General features: G+C 39.5%; 1 protein-coding gene across 1 annotated transcript; it reads right to left on the bottom strand.

Moving 5' to 3' along the window:
- Positions 1 to 1,843: 1,843 nt before the first annotated feature.
- Positions 1,844 to 18,436, bottom strand: LOC128603281 (putative leucine-rich repeat-containing protein DDB_G0290503). The gene is made up of 14 exons (XM_053617592.1): positions 18,235 to 18,436; positions 17,511 to 17,565; positions 17,060 to 17,398; positions 16,636 to 16,667; positions 16,394 to 16,454; positions 15,127 to 15,993; positions 14,781 to 14,852; positions 13,160 to 14,543; positions 9,491 to 9,501; positions 6,527 to 6,865; positions 6,119 to 6,150; positions 5,852 to 5,912; positions 4,049 to 5,452; positions 1,844 to 3,616 (listed from the first exon to the last, which is right to left on the bottom strand). Exons 2-14 carry the CDS (start codon positions 17,527 to 17,529, stop codon positions 2,379 to 2,381), a joined length of 5,859 nt encoding a protein of 1,952 aa, XP_053473567.1. The 5' UTR covers positions 17,530 to 17,565; positions 18,235 to 18,436; the 3' UTR covers positions 1,844 to 2,378.
- Positions 18,437 to 18,810: the final 374 nt, after the last annotated feature.

Below are 18,810 nucleotides of genomic sequence, written 5' to 3'. Positions count from 1 at the left end.
TTCACACACTAACTAACTAACCTGCGATTTTTAGCATAGCCAACCCACCTACCTGCATGTTTTTGGACAGTAGGAACCAGAAAACAGAGGAACCTCAAGCAAACATAGGAAGAACATGCAAAGCTCCACACAGACAGTAAAACCCAAGCTCGGTATCGAACGGTAAATCCCGTAGCTGTGAGGCGTCAACGTTTCCTGCTGCACCATGCCACCCTTTCATTACTTTCTCCCGCTTCAATGGCCATAATATCATCTATCTAATATCATAACATCAGATCCAGACTTCTGCTCTGACTCCCTTCTGTTATTATGTTACAGATAATACCGTTCAATTAGCTAAGAATCGAGACGTAGGTGCGGCACATTTGAAATCTTAAATATACTTCGCAGTTTTTGGTCTAAAATCTAAAGAGGTGCTATGGGCCAATGAAATCTCCATTGCTTAGCAGTCACCAAGACATATGCATTCATTCAGTTCACTAATACAGTTCAAAACTATATCGACATATTTATCATGTACAATATTTGGTTCATCAGTCAAAGGCAGGAATAATGTCTCATAATAGATAGATAACATGAAGTGCACAGGAAATAACGTCTGTAGTGGTGATTCCCTTTTCTATTAACTGCTCTAAAAAAAAAACGAGTAAGATGTTTCCCCCGTCTAAAGACATAACTCATCACGCAGGCATTGAGAACATAAGAACATTTAAACAACATTCATGTTTTACTTACTGTTAGTTGCAGCAGCCATGTCTGGTTTCAATTCAATCGAATCCTTCAGAGAAATAGAGAGAATAGTGTGATATAATGAGTCTGTTGTCTGGGTTTTTTTTTTTAATGCGATCTTTAATAGAACGTTCCCTTCTTCCTGTTGCCCTTCTTCGCACAGACACCTGCTGCTTTAGTGTGGCAGTTTATCGGTTTTCAGACAGGAAGCCAAAAACTCTCTCGCTTTCATCCGGATTTTTCACCAGTGCGTTTGAGAACGAGCCCCAGTTCAAAATATCTCCTCCCACTGCGCTGCTTGCGTTTACACTGTCGACATTATTCGTGTACCGTAATCTCACGTCTCAGAAAGGTCACCAGGTATTACGTTTGTATTACTTTGTTAAAAAATATCAGTAATCAGGGTCATAATTATTGAGTTGTACCGGGTCATGGATGAATTTCTTGCTGGGATATTATGGTAATTCTTCAAGCTTTTGTTGTTTTATTGCGCTACATTCTTATTTTTAATCGTAGTTTTCCTTTATTGCGAAGAAAATGATTTTTAATCTGAATCAAGAAGCAACACATTCTTTAGGTTAGGCCATTCTTTTATGAATCTAGGATGCCTTCATTCATTTTTATTGCAAATATATTAATACTACCCTGAGTAAATAATGTATTTGGGACTGATCCGGTGTATGGAAGTAAGGGAAGTTTCGGGCATGTTTTACGCCTACAAACTGTGGATTGAGATAAAGAGCAATAACACAATTCTGCTCTTGCTCGGACATTACATTTGGAGAGAAGTAAATCTGTGAAACTTTTCGAAGAAAATGACATTATGACATTAATGATGATCAAACGAAAGATACTAACACTTTTTAACATTATCGTTCACTCGAAAGAGGTCATTAGTATTTAAATTGAGTTTCAAATGTATGGAGTCGTGAATGAGGACTTGATTTTTGGAAGAAAATGGGCCCCAGCTGCCCCTATGAAGATACAAAGTTTCCAGAGAAACTGGATGTTTTGGGAAAGAGTTTTCCTAAAAATGTCCCGTTTCTTTGGAAATTAGTTCAATAAGTTCAAGTTATATAGAGGAGGGACAGAAACACAAAAATTATAAAAAGGACATGGCTCATAATATTTATTATGCATTCTAATTATAACACCTATATACAGAACGTGATATGTGAATCAAATGTATATTTATATTTACTTATTTTTATGCAATTCCATTTACATTTTATAACTAGCAGGACTAACCAAAGACAATCAAAGTACCATCATGGCACACAGACTTTTTAAAAAATATAGTTTTTTAAAATGACAAATGTCACCCATTCTAAAGATGGGCTCGGTCGTGTAAACACATTCCAGCTTGTGTTACAAATACAAAGGACAATGTATGGAAATAACTTTTTTCCTGAGTCTTAAATAACTTTTTTCTACCAGTCTACCCACTTTAAAAAGAATTTGTATCATATTTACAGTCACCTACAACTAATCCCATAAATCTATACTGGTAAAACAAAAACTTACAAGGAAACAAAATATATAATCGTGTATACCATGAAAGTATACATGAAAGTGTATCTAAACCCTAATATGTACTTTTAGTCGTTCTCTCCTGCTGGATGCTCTCAGCCTACTGGGAATTTCTGAATTTACTTTGGTTCTATTAAGGTCAACATGGTTGTCTGGTATGCTTCTTTTAGCAGACTGTGGATCTCTGTCAGCTTGGAAAGTTTCTCTTTAAGTATCTCCATCTCTCTGTCCTTGTCCTCCATCTGGCTGTTGAACTCTTCCTGCATCTTAGTTTTTGAGGCCAAAATGTTTCTCTGGAGTTCAGGCAGGATGATCTTCTTGAGGTTTCTCTCTACCTCCATTTCATACACCTCCCTGATCTCCTCCATCTCCTTTTGGTGCCTCTCCTCCATCTCTCTCCTCTCCCTCTCTCTCTTTTCTTTCAGTTTCTTCACCTTTTCTTCCATCTCTGTCCTTCGCTCTACCTCTCGTTTCAGCTCCCTGTCAAGTTCTCTCTTTTTTTCCTCGTCCTTCTCTTCTTTCATCTTTCTCTCCAGTTCAGATGTTCGGTCATTAAGTTGTCTGATGTCTCCTTCATGATCTTGGATCACTCCCTCTATCTTTCTTAGAGAGTCCTGCACCTCCTTTTGCAGTTTTTCCCTCATTTCTCTCTCGTCACTTATTCTTTTCTCTTCTCTTTCCTTCAGGATCTTTGTCTCCATTGCTCTAATCTGAGATTCTGTCTCCAGGTAGATCTCACTGCTGTAGAATTTCTCTCTGCTTCCTTCCACCATCTTCTCTATCTTCTCCAGCAGCTCTGAGACCTGAGAACCATCTCCACTCTCCTCAATGTTGAGACAGTGAAACCTGTTCCCACATTTCTCTACAAGCCTTTGGAGCTCCTGGTTTCCTGATTGGATAAACTCCTCAATGTTCTTCTTCTGAAGCTCATCAGTAACACTGAATATGATCATTGTGTTTCTCCAACATCTCTCTCCAAACATCTCCTCCATTTTCTCCAGCATCCCTCGGTCCTCTCCTGTAGGCTGCTTTACAGGTATGACCAGGAGGAAGGCGTGGGGTCCTGGAGCAGACAGACAGACACAGAGTCCCACATCCTGTCTCAGCTTCTCCAGAGAGAGTCCAGGAGAGAACCAGTCAGGAGTGTCCACCACAGTCACCTTCCTCCCAGCCACCTCCCCCTGTGTGCTCTCGCTCTGCTGGGTGGATGTAGATGTAGCTGCTTGGCTCTTCTCTCTGCCCAGGATGGTGTTCCTTGCTGCACTTTTACCAGAACCCATACCCCCGAGCAGTAGCAGCCTCAGCTCTGTTACAGGAACTGACAATGGAGAATCTGAAGTAGATGATTCTCCACCCACTGTAAATAAAATAAATCATTATCTTAAAACAGAATTTGTTTTTATTGCATATGAGGTGCACATGGTGCATAATATTAACATTGTTACCAAAATAAAATGCAAAACTAACTTCGAGCTCCATTGAGGCTCCACTGTCAACCAGCCAATTTAGGGTTTTTTTAAATAGATTTTTTTTAATCATCCAAGGAGCATGAGCATAAGTTTATTGTAGCAATACAGCAGAAAATGCAAACCCACTGGGAAACAAACCATAGAGAAATCAAACTAGGTTCAAAATAAGAAGTCTGCACCTCCCTCTACTGGCACATGTGGGTGTTACGTGACCAGACTTAAAATCATATTTAATTCTTTTATAGTAAATGTCAAATTTCCCCACTCTAGTCTTTTATGGTTTTTTTTTACCACCTTATGTGTGGAAAAAAAATACTCACTATATGGAGGCAACCCCTCCATGCTATTTCTTTTCCTGACAGGGGCTGAAGAGTCTGGATGAGTAATGTCCCTTTCTTTCCCCTGAAGCTGCTCGTCTCTTTCCCTTAGCTGTGTCTCTCTTTTAAGTAAAAGACTCTGTTTCTCTTCAAGCTGTTTGTCTTTTTCTATCAACTCAGTTTTCTGTTGCTCCAGTACGCCCATAATCTCCTGTAGTTCTCTGTTCTTGTCCTGCAGCTCCTGTCCCAAAGTCTCCAGTTGATTTTTATTGATTTCCAGCTCTTTTACATTGTTCTCCAGTTGTGTATCTTTCTCACTCATCAGTATCTTTATATTGTCTAGTCGTATGTTTTTCTCCTTAATCTGTTCAGTAGCACTTTTAAGTTTTTCATCCGATTCCATTAACGCTGCATCTTTCTCAGAAAGAGTCCCTAGTTGTCTCTCTTTTTCTTCCAACTGTCTCTGATTGTCTTTTAATTTCTGGGCTGTTTTCTGCAACTCGCTGTTTACCTCTCGGAGTTCGGTGTCCATTTTTTCCAGATTCATGTCCTTACTCTGAAGTGCTTGTGCATTTTCTGCCAGAAGTAGGTCTTTCTCCTGAAGCTGTCTATCTCTTTCCATTAGCTGTCTCTCTCTCTTTGCTAACTGTTGTTTTTTTCCTTCTAACTCGGTTTTCTGTTGCTCCAGTACGCCCATAATCTCCTCTAGTTCTCTGTTCTTGTCCTGCAGCTCCTGTCCCAAAGTCTCCAGTTGATTTTTATTGATTTCCAGCTCTTTTACAGTGTTCTCCAGTTGTGTATCTTTCTCACTCATCAGTTTGTTTATATTGTCTAGTTGTGTGTTTTTCTCCTTAATCTGTTCAGTAGCACTTTTAAGCTTTGCATCCATTTCCATTAATGCTGCATCTTTCTCCGAGAGAGTTTTCTCATTAGTCTGTAAATGTTGTTTTACAAGTGTGTCTTTCTCTTTCAGCTGTGTGTCTTTTACCTTCAGCTGTTCATTTTTCTCCTTTAATTCTTTTTCCTTCTCCACAAGTCTTCTCTCCTTTTCCTCCACTTGTGTTCGTGCCTCCTGTATCTGTGTGTCTTTCAGTTTCAGTTGTTGATCTCTCTCCTGTAGTGCTCTGTCTCTCTCCTGTAGTGCTCTGTCTCTCTCCTGTAGTGCTTCAGTCGTCTTCTTTAGTCTTGTATTTCTATCTTTAAGTAGTGTGTCTTTCTTCTCCATGATTTTTTCTCTGTTTCTCAGTTCTGTATCTTTATCCTCTATCTGTTTTTTACACTCATTTAGCTGTTGGTCTTTATCTGATAGCGATTTAGAAATGGTTCTTAGCTCTTCCTCAGTTTTCTCCAGTTTGCTGCTCTTCTCCTTAAGGGCATCATTAAGCCTCTCATTCTCGGATTTATATTCTGAAATTATTAAAAGTGATCATTAGTTGGTATTTTTGCAGAAACATAATTCATAAACATATACTGCGCGGCCTACATATTTGTAGGCCGCGGTGTGTTCTGGGAAGTGGAGTTTGTGGCACGCATGGACCTGAAATTTAATCTATCATGTGTTTTTCATGACTGCTGAAGAGAACAGGAACACTCAGATGCACACAATATCAACAGATAGGTTTAATTATAATCCGAAGTGATAACTAACGATGACCTTGACATGACATCCAGGTATATCATATAATTACATTTAATATTCCTAATTACTGTGTGTTAAAAGATGCTTGATTATAACTGTGTACATATTTAGAAAACACTTCCAACAGTCTAAGAAATGTTTTCTTTCACAGCTCTATCTAAACTCACCAGTCAACAGAGCAGATTCCTCCATTTTCATTTTTTCCTCTTCTGTCCATTTTCTATCAATCTGTGGAAATGAATTAAACAGTGTGAAGGACAGGTGAGAGTCTGGATTGGGGGAGGGGGTTGGATGGGGTGTGGGTCTAACCTTGAGTCCAGCCACATATATATATATATATATATATATATATATATAAAATGATCTGTGTATATATAGATAATATATAACCTGATGCCAGTTAGAGGTGTAGAGATGTCTGGTGGTGTACTCACCTGAGAGATGTAGGCAGATCCCTGTGAAGAATCTGGCAAAAAAAAATGTACAAAATATTTTGACAAGTACTAATGAACATTATTCTATATATTTTGTCCTATTATCTATATGTATCCTGTATATTTAAGAAATCTGCTTTCTTAAAAACAGAATTGAATAGGGTGTACTTTCTTTTTCCATGTTTAGCTTGAATCTCTCGTTTTCCTGTCAAAAACTTTTTTTTTTGTTTCAAGTACATGTTGATTGTGTATAGAAACTCTAAACCGTTATTCTTCATTACACATAGCAGACCTTTACGTTTGAATACCACAGAATTCCGAACGTGTTTCTCATTTGTCTTTCCATGATTTTTGATAATCAACTGCAACTGTGAATGCTGAATTGATCAAATGTTCTGCAATACTTACCCGTATCCACATTCATTAGAACTCCCAATACAAGCTCTTCAGTTCTGTCTCCATCAGTCACCTGACACAGGTAATGTCCTAAGTCCGACTCTGTGCAGTCTGTCAGCTGTAAGGAGACGTTTCCTCTCTCCAGTTCCTGAGTGAAAAGATTCACTCTGTGCTCGTAACCTCTCCCCTCTGTCACCTGTTTGTTCTTATAGAGACAAACACAGCGTGTCTCCTTAAACCACCGGATCTCCATGTTAACAGCACTGATTTCAGGAGACAGGTGGCAGGAGAAAGTGACCACAGAGGCAGACTGACGCTGTGCAGCATGTGGACAAAGCAGTTTAAACTCATCTGTGTAGGAAAATATGCGAACACAGAGACAAACAAATGTACAGATTTAGCTTTCATTCTGTAATAAGTCTAGGCAGTATGAGAGAAGTAAAGCACTGAAAGTTTGGCTTACTGTTGCTCACGGTTGCCATCTTGATCTCCTACTGTAGGTTCAGACTAATGAAACACTAAAGAGAGAGAGAGAGAGTATTACTAATCTTTTAGAAACAGGGTTCCAGTCAAACCAAACAAATCCCTTGTCAATGTCAAAGCACTGTTCCCATGCTACTGCTCAAAATAATGCCACAGTTTCCAATTTCCATACATTATACTACCTAGCTACATTCATAGTGAAAGCTACATAGTGAAGCTACATACATAGTGAAACACTAGAGAGAGAGAGAGAGAAAGAGAGAGAGAGGGAGTATTACTAATCTTTTAGAAACAGGGTTCCAGTCAAACCAAACCAATCCACTGTCAATGTCAAAGCCCTATTCCCATGCTACTGCTCAAAATAATGCCACAATTACCCCGCATTATACTAGCTAGCTACATTACCAGTAAGCTTAGCAAGCCATGTTAACTGTTCAATGCCTCTGACAATCTCCTGCTTGCATAGCGGTGCTGCTCAGAGTTGTAATATCAAGCTAGTCGGTTAAACAGGCAGGTGCTGAAGACCTCATGGAGTATTAACTGCTTGAATAGCAGTATGTCTGCTGCCCAATACAAATAGTTTAGTTCAGCAATAAAAATAAAAAATAAAAATAGATTTAACGTTGTGTTTATGTACCTAAAAGCAGAAATGCAATAGATTAGACAGAATAATTCCATAGTACATCTGTGTGAACTGTTTAACATCCAGATGTGTTTACCTCTGCTCAGAAATCTGCTACTTCACCTGAACGGTGTCTCCATGTCGAGAAGCTCACATTCGTCATATTTGTGTGTATATATATATATATATATATATATATATATATATATATATATATATATATATATATATTTATATTAATGAGTCATGACAGCACGCTGCATAAGACTTAAATTGTATTTAAAGGTTTCATGTAGCCTACAAAATACGGCTGTCCATTGTGCATCCAAACAGGAAGTCCAAAGTCCTTTCACTTTAGACTGTGTAGCTTCTGCTGGTAGCTCCGCCCCCTTCTCCTCAGATTTCATGGCAGAGTGATTCAGGGTTGAATGAAATTAGCAGTCCCTCTCCGAACTGTACACTTTGGGAGTGTTTTAAGTCTTATATGGTGAGTTAAGTAAGGACTAAAACACGACGGAGCGCGTTTATCCACCCGGAAGTGGGTTCATTTTTAATAACAGCACGGGAAACTAGCGCAGGACCTCTTCAAGGAAGCTCTGGTGCTGTGTGAGGAACAGGGCAACCTTCTAGAACAGAACTGGATCAGGCAGAGCCAGCCATAATGGAAGCCAAGCTCAAACATGAATATCCTCACGCTGTCCACCAACTTCCTTTTACCATTACCCAAGAAAAATGCCTGAAAACTGACTGTCATAGAGTCTTAGTGAATTATATTCTTTAGTGAATTTGGTCTCCTCTCTCGTAGGTTGACTGCTCTGGTGCATGCAGCCACACTCCAGCAGAGTGGTCTACAGCTGTTCTGAGCATGCCCAGATGGGACAAAGCAGCAAAACTCCAGCCTGAGGAGCTGCTTAACTATCGCTTAACTATCTCTAACTAACTTCCACTTGAGAGGTTACACGGCGTTCCCATATTTTGTAAAAACTTGCAGGTAGTCAAATGTGACATGAAAATACAAATTGGACATAAAACAGTGAAACCGAACCCAAATCTGTGTCTGTCATTATGAAATATATGGTGTGATCTGCAACACGTTTAATCATGAAACACTAAAAGACAACCGGAATAACGTGCAAACAAAAGAGAAGGATGTATGTGTGTTTAGTTACCGTCTTACTGTGTGGCCACATCATCTGTCATCATGCAGCATCAACACATCACCATCACAGAAAAGTGTTTATACTCATCTGATCCTGACTCCTGTGAAAGTAAATAATACAGTGTGAAGATTTTATGCATGAAATCAAATGTGAATTGTTCCATGTGAAAATGTGAAAGTAACTGTTACTCTGGTTAAAACACAGCTGATGTGTGTCTTAATAAAAAAGAGGAAAACTAGACAACAATCAGTCATCACACACAGTAAATCTGTAGAATGTAGGATTGTGCTAATATACCGCTAGTTCCCCTTAAGGAACAGAAATATCCTGTGATTTACTGGAAAATACTATTTTCTGATAAACGCATGTATTTACCAATATACAGTATGTCAGTATATGTGCATTTCCCCCTGTGTATTTTAAATCTACAGTTCAATATTTAGGAGTCACACCTTATGAAAATAATCCAAAAAGGTGAAATGGTTCTTGGATATTCGCACAAAAGACCCCTGTTTAATCCAGAGGAATCCTGGGAAATTTGGTGATTTTATTGGTGTATGATTTTGAATAAGATTCTGATGGAGTCTGGCAGTGGTGTCTGAAAATGCTTTTTATCTTTCTATTTCATCCCTGGATTCAAATGTAATATATGCGATAAGTTTATAAAATATCAGCCGCTACCGTTAGTGTGAAGTCGAGTTATCTACTTACCCATACTGAAGCTGTCGTGTAAAACAACAGAGAGAAACGTAATGTTAGATAAAATACAGAGAGAAAAACTTATGATTTACAGTCAGAATCGCTGCTAAACATTCTTCACTCTGTGCTTTCAGTACAAAGATGTTCAGCTACAATTTTAATATTTTTATCAAACATAACAACAGATAATTTCCTCTCTGATGGAGAAATGTCTCTGATTGTTTCAGTTTAAACTGATATTGAGCTCATCTCTGATTAGTAGATAAACAAACTTACTGAAATGATGAATCACGATTTAATTCATATTTGTACAAGCTGCTGCGTTTAGGCCCTTGTGCAGGTGTGTAGCAGAGTGAAAAACAGACGTACTGTTTATTCAACTCAAATGAACTTCACTCCACATTAGCACCCTGTATACTGAACCTCATACTGAATACTGAGTGTGTGTTTCATGTACTGAGATGAGAAGCACAGATGATGATGTTGAGTTTATGCAGTGTGGAGATCAGGAACATTACATGGTTTGAAAGCACAATTCCACAGTGTATTCTGAAGGACCAGTTTAACAGGTTACTGAGTCGTTGGTGACTAACATCTACAGTGAGGGAAAAAAGTATTTGATCCCCTGCTGATTTTGTACGTTTGCCCACTGACAAAGAAATGATTAGTCTATAATTTTAATGGTAGATTTATTTGAACAGTGAGAGACAGAATAACAACAAAAAAATCCAGAAAAATGCATGTCAAAAATTTTATAAATTGATTTGCATTTTAATGAGGGAAATAAGTATTTGACCCCTCTGCAAAACATGACTTAGTACTTGGTGGCAAAACCCTTGTTGGCAATCACAGAGGTCAGACGTTTCTTGTAGTTGGCCACCAGGTTTGCACACATCTCAGGAGGGATTTTGTCCCACTCCTCTTTGCAGATCTTCTCCAAGTCATTAAGGTTTCGAGGCTGACGTTTGGCAACTCGAACCTTCAGCTCCCTCCACAGATTTTCTATTGGATTAAGGTCTGGAGACTGGCTAGGCCACTCCAGGACCTTAATGTGCTTCTTCTTGAGCCACTCCTTTGTTGCCTTGGCCGTGTGTTTTGGGTCATTGTCATGCTGGAATACCCATCCACGACCCATTTTCAATGCCCTGGCTGAGGGAAGGAGGTTCTCACCCAAGATTTGACGGTACATGGCCCCGTCCATCGTCCCTTTGATGCGGTGAAGTTGTCCTGTCCCCTTAGCAGAAAAAAACCCCCAAAGCATAATGTTTCCACCTCCATGTTTGACGGTGGGGATGGTGTTCTTGGGGTCATAGGCAGCATTCCTCCTCCTCCAAACAGGCGAGTTGAGTTGATGCCAAAGAGCTCCATTTTGGTCTCATCTGACCACAACATTTTCTCCCAGTTGTCCTCTGAATCATTCAGATGTTCACTGGCAAACTTCAGACGGGCATGTATATGTGCTTTCTTGAGCAGGGGGACCTTGCGGGCACTGCAGGATTTCAGTCCTTCACGGCGTAGTGTGTTACCAATTGTTTTCTTGGTGACTATGGTCCCAGCTGCCTTGAGATCATTGACAAGATCCTCCCGTATAGTTCTGGGCTGATTCCTCACTGTTCTCATGATCATTGCAACTCCACGAGGTGAGATTTTGCATGGAGCCCCAGGCCGAGGGACATTGACAGTTCTTTTGTCTTTCTTCCATTTGCAAATAATCGCACCAACTGTTGTCATCTTCTCACCAAGCTGCTTGGCAATGGTCTTGTAGCCCATTCCAGACTTGTGTAGGTCTACAATCTTGTCCCTGACATCCTTGGAGAGCTCTTTGGTCTTGGCCATGGTGGAGAGTTTGGAATCTGATTCATTGATTGCTTCTGTGGACAGGTGTCTTTTATACAGGTAACAAGCTGAGATTAGGAGCACTCCCTTTAAGAGTGTGCTCCTAATCTCAACTCGTTACCTGTATAAAAGACACCTGGGAGCCAGAAATCTTTCTGATTGAGAGGGGGTCAAATACTAATTTCCCTCATTAAAATGCAAATCAATTTATAACATTTTTGACAGGCGTTTTTCTGGTTTTTCATGTTGTTATTCTGTCTCTCACTGTTCAAATAAACCTACCATTAAAATTATAGACTGATCATTTCTTTGTCAGTGGGCAAATGTACAAAATCAGCAGGGGATCAAATACTTCTTTCCCTCACTGTACGTTAGCATGATGCTAACTCCCCTTACCTTTTCGGTTCCTCAGATATAAACAAATCTGCTGCTTTAGCTGAAGTGTGTCCACATTTCAGAGCGGCTCATATTCAGTATTTTGACCTCATTACAGTTTAAACACCGTGTGTAAAACCTCCCCCCTGTCTACACACAAATATATTCCTCCTGTTTTAGTCTGTTACAGCCGGAAGTGTAATGGCTACTTTCACTTTCACCTCCATTACAGAGAACTGAGAGAGAGCTCCGCCCCTTCACCTCTGATAACCCCGCCCCCTGTGCTCAGCATTATTAGCTTATTATTATACATGTATGTCCTGTACAACAACAGCAACAACAACAACAACAAAAATAATAATAATAATCATAATAAGCATAATAATAATAATAATAATAATAATAATAAATATTTCCCCAGGGTTAACCAAAGTTAATACCTTAAGAAACTACTTAATTCTAAGTCCAGATTCTCAGCTAGCTACATACTGGACCCTTGTATCACATTTATAAATTTAGGATTCATGTCTTTTTCTTCATCATTATGCTGTCTGTCAGTCTTTTTTTATATATATATTTTTATCATCTATTTATCTCTCATCATTTAATTATTTATGTATCTATCTAGTCATCCATCTATATCCAGATATTTGACATTAACATTTAAATTATTTTTTCCCCCATTTAACATGTACAGAATGAGTCTCCACTGTCCGCTCTTTGAGGTAAAGCTGTTTCTTTAACTTTCCTCCACGGCTGTTGTTCTGCTCTGTACATGTGCACATGCTGCCCCCTTGTGGACGATCTAAGTGAAGTCAGCTTTACCTTGTTATAGTTGTGTATTACGAGTCGTCCAGCGGTTATTTATTATTTCTTTAAGACTGAGAGAAGTTCTTCTATATTATTTTATCGGAGCAGTTGGGTATTGCCTTTTTCTGCGTTTTATTTTTATTTTTTGCCTCCTGCACCACCTGAAACCTACGACTACGAAAGAAAGGAAAAATAAAGAGAAACACGTGATTTATAGGCATCTGTTTTGTATTTTTGATGTAAAAGTCTGTTGATGCTGACAACAAGACGACCTCTGTTCGAGTCCCACCTCACACAACTATTACATTATGAATTAAATTTGAATTAAATGTTGAAATAACTAATAGTTGCTGCTGTTAAAATGAGTAAATAATTCATCACCACAGTTCACTTCTGTGTAGTTGGATAATGATAACAAAAAATAGCTGGACAGAAAAGGTGTCGCGTCATCAACCCGTCAGCGCTCACAGTAACAATCAGTAGGTTTTCTGACACTTTTTTTTTTAATCATAAAAATGTAATTGTTGGTAAATTGCTGAGGTATAAGAAGAATAAAACACATTGGGGCATGATGTGACTTCTTCTGTGTGTAAAATGTCCACATTATCAACACTCACTATATTTGTTATGTCGTCCTCCAAGACCAGAAATCAGCAGTACCAAGTTTGCCGGTGATAATAATAATAATAATTATTACTGGTACTTACATTTAATAATAATAATAAAAAGTCTTTATATCTCTGAGACATTCCCTTCGATGCCTCTCCTGTTAGAGCTGCTCTCTCTGGTTCTGAGCTGCTTCTCACAGTTTTCTCATAAACCTCTTCAAGCAGACTGTGAGTCTCTGTGAGCACTGAAAGTCTCTGTTTAAAGCTCTCCAGCTCTCTGTTCTTCTCCTCCATCTGTCTGTTGAACTCTTCCTGCATCTTCATTTTTGAGGCCAAAATGTTTCGCTGGAGTTCAGGTAGTATGATCTTCATGAGGTTTCTCTCTGCCTCCATCCTGACCTCTCCTTCATACACCTCCCTGATCTCCTCCATCTCCTGTTGGTGCCTCTCCTCAATCTCTCTCCTCTCCCTCTCTCTCTTTTCTTTCAGTTTTTTCACCTTTCCTTCCATCTCTGTCCTTCGCTCTACCTCTCGTTTCAGCTCCTTCTCAAGTTCTGTCTTTTTCTCCTCATCCTTCTCTTCTTTCATCTTTCTCTCCAGTTCAGATGTTCGGTCATTAAGTTGTCTGATGTCTCCTTCATGCTCCTGAATCTTTCCCTCCATCTTTCTCAGAGAGTCCTGCACCTCCTTTTTTATTTTTTCCTTCAGTTCCATCTCCTCTCTGATCCTTTTCTCTTCTCTTTCCTTCAGGATCTTTGTCTCCATTGCTCTAATCTGAGATTCTGTCTCCAGGTAGATCTCACTGCTGTAGAATTTCTCTCTGCTTCCTTCCACCATCTTCTCTATCTTCTCCAGCAGCTCTGAGACCTGAGAAGCATCTCCACTCTCCTCAATGTTGAGACAGTGAAACCTGTTCCCACATTTCTCTACAAATCTCAGGACCTCCTGGTTTCCTGATTGGATAAACTCCTCAATGTTCTTCTTCTGAAGCTCATCAGTAACACTGAATATGATCATGGTGTTTCTCCAACATCCCTCTCCAAACATCTCCTCCATTTTCTCCAGCGTCCCTCTCTCCTCTCCTGTAGGCTGCTTTACAGATATGACCAGGAGGAAGGCGTGGGGTCCTGGAGCAGACAGACGGACACAGTATCCCACGTCCTGTCTCAGCTTCTCCAGAGCGAGTCCGGGAGAGAACCAGTCGGGAGTGTCCACCACAGTCACCTTCCTCCCAGCCACCTCCCCCTGTGTGCTCTCACTCTGCTGGGTGGATGTAGATGTATCTGTAGATGTAGCAGCCTGGTTCCTCTCCTCTCTGCCCAGGATGGTGTTTCCTGCTGCACTCTTCCCAGACCCCGTCCTCCCCAGCAGCACCAGCCTCAGTTCTGCTACAGGAACCGACACTGGAGAATGTGGACTAGACGATTCTCCACCCACTGAAAAGGAACAAGAACGAATCATTTAATACAGAATCACTCCTGCATTATGGCGACGATGCTGTTCTCTGGAGTACGGTGGTGGATCTATTAATGATGAAATCTGGATATATCAAATCAAATGATAAATGTAAGTGTCTAAATCCTCCTGCTGCCTCTCTTCATAGTCGTCTCTTTTACCCAAAACTAGTGTTGAGTTACACACTAAACACACAACAACAATCATTAATCACTTACATTCTGGACGCTCTCCATAAATACTGTTTCTTCTCCTGATTGGTGCTGCAGAGTCCTGAGTCGCTCCACTCACTGGGAAACATCAGAACCAGTCAGAATGAGAGAGACATTCTTCAGAAGGTATAGATAGACAGATGATATCATTAAAATTATGTTTTATACACTGTAACTAACCACTTTCACTGTTTAAATGACACTTCCTTACAATATCTGAAGAGTTGCAGCATTAAGTATCATTACAGTATATTTCATGTACTTACATACGAGTTATTAAGTGTAGATTCACTATCTGGAAGTACTGACCTTCTGAGAAGATTTTAACTGCTTAATATAATAAGTTACTCACTTGTTGGAGGTAACCCTTCCTTGCTGTTTCTTCTTCTGATGGGGGCTGATGATTCTGGATCTGTCTGTTCCTGCAGCTGCTTTGTTTTCTCCTCTAGAAGTCTGTCTTTCCCCTGAAGCTGTTTGTCTCTTTCCATTAGCTGTGTCTCTCTCTCAGTTAGAAGCCTCTCTTTCTCTTCAAGACGTTTGTTTTTTTCTGCTAACTCAGTTTTCTGTTGTTCCAGTACGATCATCTTGTACTGTAGTTGTCTCTCCTTGTCCTGCAGCTCCTGTCCCAGTGTCTCCAGTTTATTTTTACTGGTTTCCAGTTCTTTATCTGTGTTCTCCAACTGTGTATCTATCGCCCTCAGCACTTTCTTCATATCCTCCAGTTCTGAGATTTTCTCCTTAATCTGTTCAGTGGCATTTTGAAGTTTTTCATTTGTGTCCATTAACTCTTCACCTCTCTCAGAAAGACTCTTCTCATTAGTCTCTAAACGTTCTTTTAGAACTGTCAGCTGTTCAGTTTTCTCCTTTAATTCTTTTTCCTTCTCCACAAGTCTTCTCTCCTTTTCCTCCACTTGTATTTGTTCCTCCTGTATCTGTGTGTCTTTCAGTTTCAGTTGTTGATCTCTCTCCTGTAGCTCTTTAGTCGTCTTCTCTAGTCTTGTATTTCTATCTTTAAGTAGTGTGTCTTTCTTCTCCATGATTTTTTCTCTGTTTCTCAGTTCTGTATCTTTATCCTCTATCTGTTTTTTACACTCATTTAGCTGTTGGTCTTTATCTGATAGCGATTTAGAAATGGTTCTTAGCTCTTCCTCAGTTTTCTCCAGTTTGCTGCTCTTCTCTTTAAGGGCATCATTAAGCCTCTCATTCTCGGATTTATATTCTGAAATTATTAAAAGTGATCATTAGTTGGTATTTTTGCCGAAACATAATTCATAAACATACTGGCCATCTTTGTAGGCCGCGGTGTGTTCTGGGAAGTGGAGTTTGTGGCACGCATGGACCTGAAATTTACTCTATCATGTGTTTTTCATGACCAGCTGTCACTGCTGAAGAGAACAGGAACACTCAGATGCACACAATATCAACAGATAGGTTTAATAATAATCCGAAGTGATAACTAACGATGACCTTGACATGACCTCCAGGTATATCATATAATTACATTTAATATTCCTAATTACTGTGTGTTAAAAGATGCTTGATTATAACTGTGTACATATTTATAAAACACTTCCAACAGTCTAAGAAATGTTTTCTTTCACAGCTCTATCTAAACTCACCAGCCAACAGAGCAGATTCCTCCATTTTCATTTTTTCCTCTTCTGTCCATTTTCTATCAATCTGTGGAAAAGAAATTAAACAGTGTGAAGGACAGGTGAGAGTCTGGATTGGGGGAGGGGGTTGGATGGGGTGTGGGTCTAACCTTGAGTCCAGCCACATATATACAATGAACTGTGTATATATAGATAATATATAACCTGATGTCAGTTAGAGGTGTAGAGATGTCTGGTGGTGTACTCACCTGAGAGATGTACGCAGATACCTGTGAAGAATCTGGCAAAAAAAAAAAATGTACAAAATATTTTGACAAGTACTAATGAACATTCTATATATTCTATATTCTATATATTTTTGTCCTATTATCTTTATGTATCCTGTATATTTAAGAAATCTGCCTTCATAAAAACAGAATTGAACAGGGTGTACTTTCTTTTTCCATGTTTAGCTTGAATCTCTCGTTTTCCTGTCAAAAACTTTTTTTTTGTTTCAAGTACATGTTGATTGTGTACAGAAATTCTAAACCGTTATTCTTCATTACACACAGCAGATCTTTACGTTTGAATACCACAGAATTCCGAACGTGTTTCTCATTTGTCTTTCCATGATTTTTGATAATCAACTGCAACTGTGAATGCTGAATTGATCAAATGTTCTGCAATACTTACCCGTATCCACATTCATTAGAACTCCCAATACAAGCTCTTCAGTTCTGTCTCCATCAGTCACCTGACACAGGTAATGTCCTAAGTCCGACTCTGTGCAGTCTGTCAGCTGTAAGGAGACGTTTCCTCTCTCCAGTTCCTGAGTGAAAAGATTCACTCTGTGCTCGTAACCTCTCCCCTTTGTCACCTGTTTGTTCTTATAGAGACAAACACAGCGTGTCCCCATAAACCACCGGATCTCCATGTTAACAGCACTGATTTCAGGAGACAGGTGGCAGGAGAAAGTGACCACAGAGGCAGACTGACGCTGTGCAGCATGTGGACAAAGCAGTTTAAACTCATCTGTGTAGGAAAATATGCGAACACAGAGAAAAACAAATGTACAGATTTAGCTTTCATTCCGTAATAAGTCTAGGCAGTATGAGAAAAGTAAAGCACTGAAAGTTTGGCTTACTGTTGCTCACGGTTGCCATCTTGATCTCCTACTGTAGGTTCAGACTAATGAAACACTAAAGAGAGAGAGAGAGTATTACTAATCTTTTAGAAACAGGGTTCCAGTCAAACCAAACCAATCCCTTGTCAATGTCAAAGCACTGTTCCCGTGCTACTGCTCAAAATAATGCCACAATTTCCAATTTCCATACATTATACTACCTAGCTACATTCATAGTGAAAGCTACATAGTGAAGCTACATACATAGTGAAACACTAGAGAGAGAGAGAGAGAGAGAGAGAGAGTATTACTAATCTTTTAGAAACAGGGTTCCAGTCAAACCAAATCAATCCACTGTCAATGTCAAAGCCCTATTCCCATGCTACTGCTCAAAATAATGCCACAATTACCCCGCATTATACTAGCTAGCTACATTACCAGTAAGCTTAGCAAGCCATGTTAACTGTTCAACGCCTCTGACAATCTCCTGCTTGCATAGCGGTGCTGCTCAGAGTTGTAATATCAAGCTAGTCGGTTAAACAGGCAGGTACAGAAGACCTCATGGAGTATTAACTGCTCGAATAGCAGTATGTCTGCTGCCCAATACAAATAGTTTAGTTCAGCAATAAAAATAAAAATAGATGGAACGTTGTGTTTATGTACCTAAAAGCAGAAATGCAATAGATTATACAGAATAATTCCATAGTACATCCGTGTGAACTGTTTAACATCCAGATGTGTTTACCTCTGCTCAGAAATCTGCTACTTCACCTGAACGGTGTCTCCATGTCGAGAAGCTCACATTTGTTATATTTGTGTGTATATATATATATATTTATATTTATATTAATGAGTCATGACAGCACGCTGCATAAGACTTAAACTGTATTTAAAGGTTTCATGTAGCCTACAAAATACGGCTGTCCATTGTGCATAAAAACAGGAAGTCCAAAGTCCTTTCACTTTAGACTGTGTAGCTTCTGCCGGTAGTTCCGCCCCCTTCTCCTCCACCTCCCCTTCCTCCTCAGATTTCATGGCGGAGTGATTCAGGGTTGAATGAAATTAGCAGTCCCTCTCCGAACTGTACACTTTTGGAGTGTTTTAAGTCTTATATGGTGAGTTAAGTAAGGACTAAAACACGACGGAGCGTGTTTATCCACCCGGAAGTGGGTTCATTTTTAATAACAGCAGGTCCCAAAGTGTTTCGTTCCTTTCATACCACGCAAATAACGTAGAATTTGTAAATGTATGAATGAACAACACGTGATTTTTAACCGTTTATACTTACATTTAATTGCTGTGGAACGTCCGCGAGAAAAGT

Source organism: Ictalurus furcatus, chromosome 28 (assembly GCF_023375685.1).
Source record: "Ictalurus furcatus strain D&B chromosome 28, Billie_1.0, whole genome shotgun sequence".
Taxonomy (NCBI): domain Eukaryota; kingdom Metazoa; phylum Chordata; class Actinopteri; order Siluriformes; family Ictaluridae; genus Ictalurus; species Ictalurus furcatus.
The sequence above is the reverse complement of the archived record's forward strand: the minus strand, read 5'-3'. Positions and strand labels throughout refer to the sequence as shown.

Coding starts and splice junctions, on each gene's coding strand:
- LOC128603281 (XM_053617592.1), bottom strand. Junction 16,668..17,059: donor TCTAATGAATGTGGATACGG/GTAAGTATTGCA, acceptor TTTTTTTGCCAG/ATTCTTCACAGGTATCTGCG. Junction 14,853..15,126: donor GGAAGGGTTACCTCCAACAA/GTGAGTAACTTA, acceptor GATGTTTCCCAG/TGAGTGGAGCGACTCAGGAC.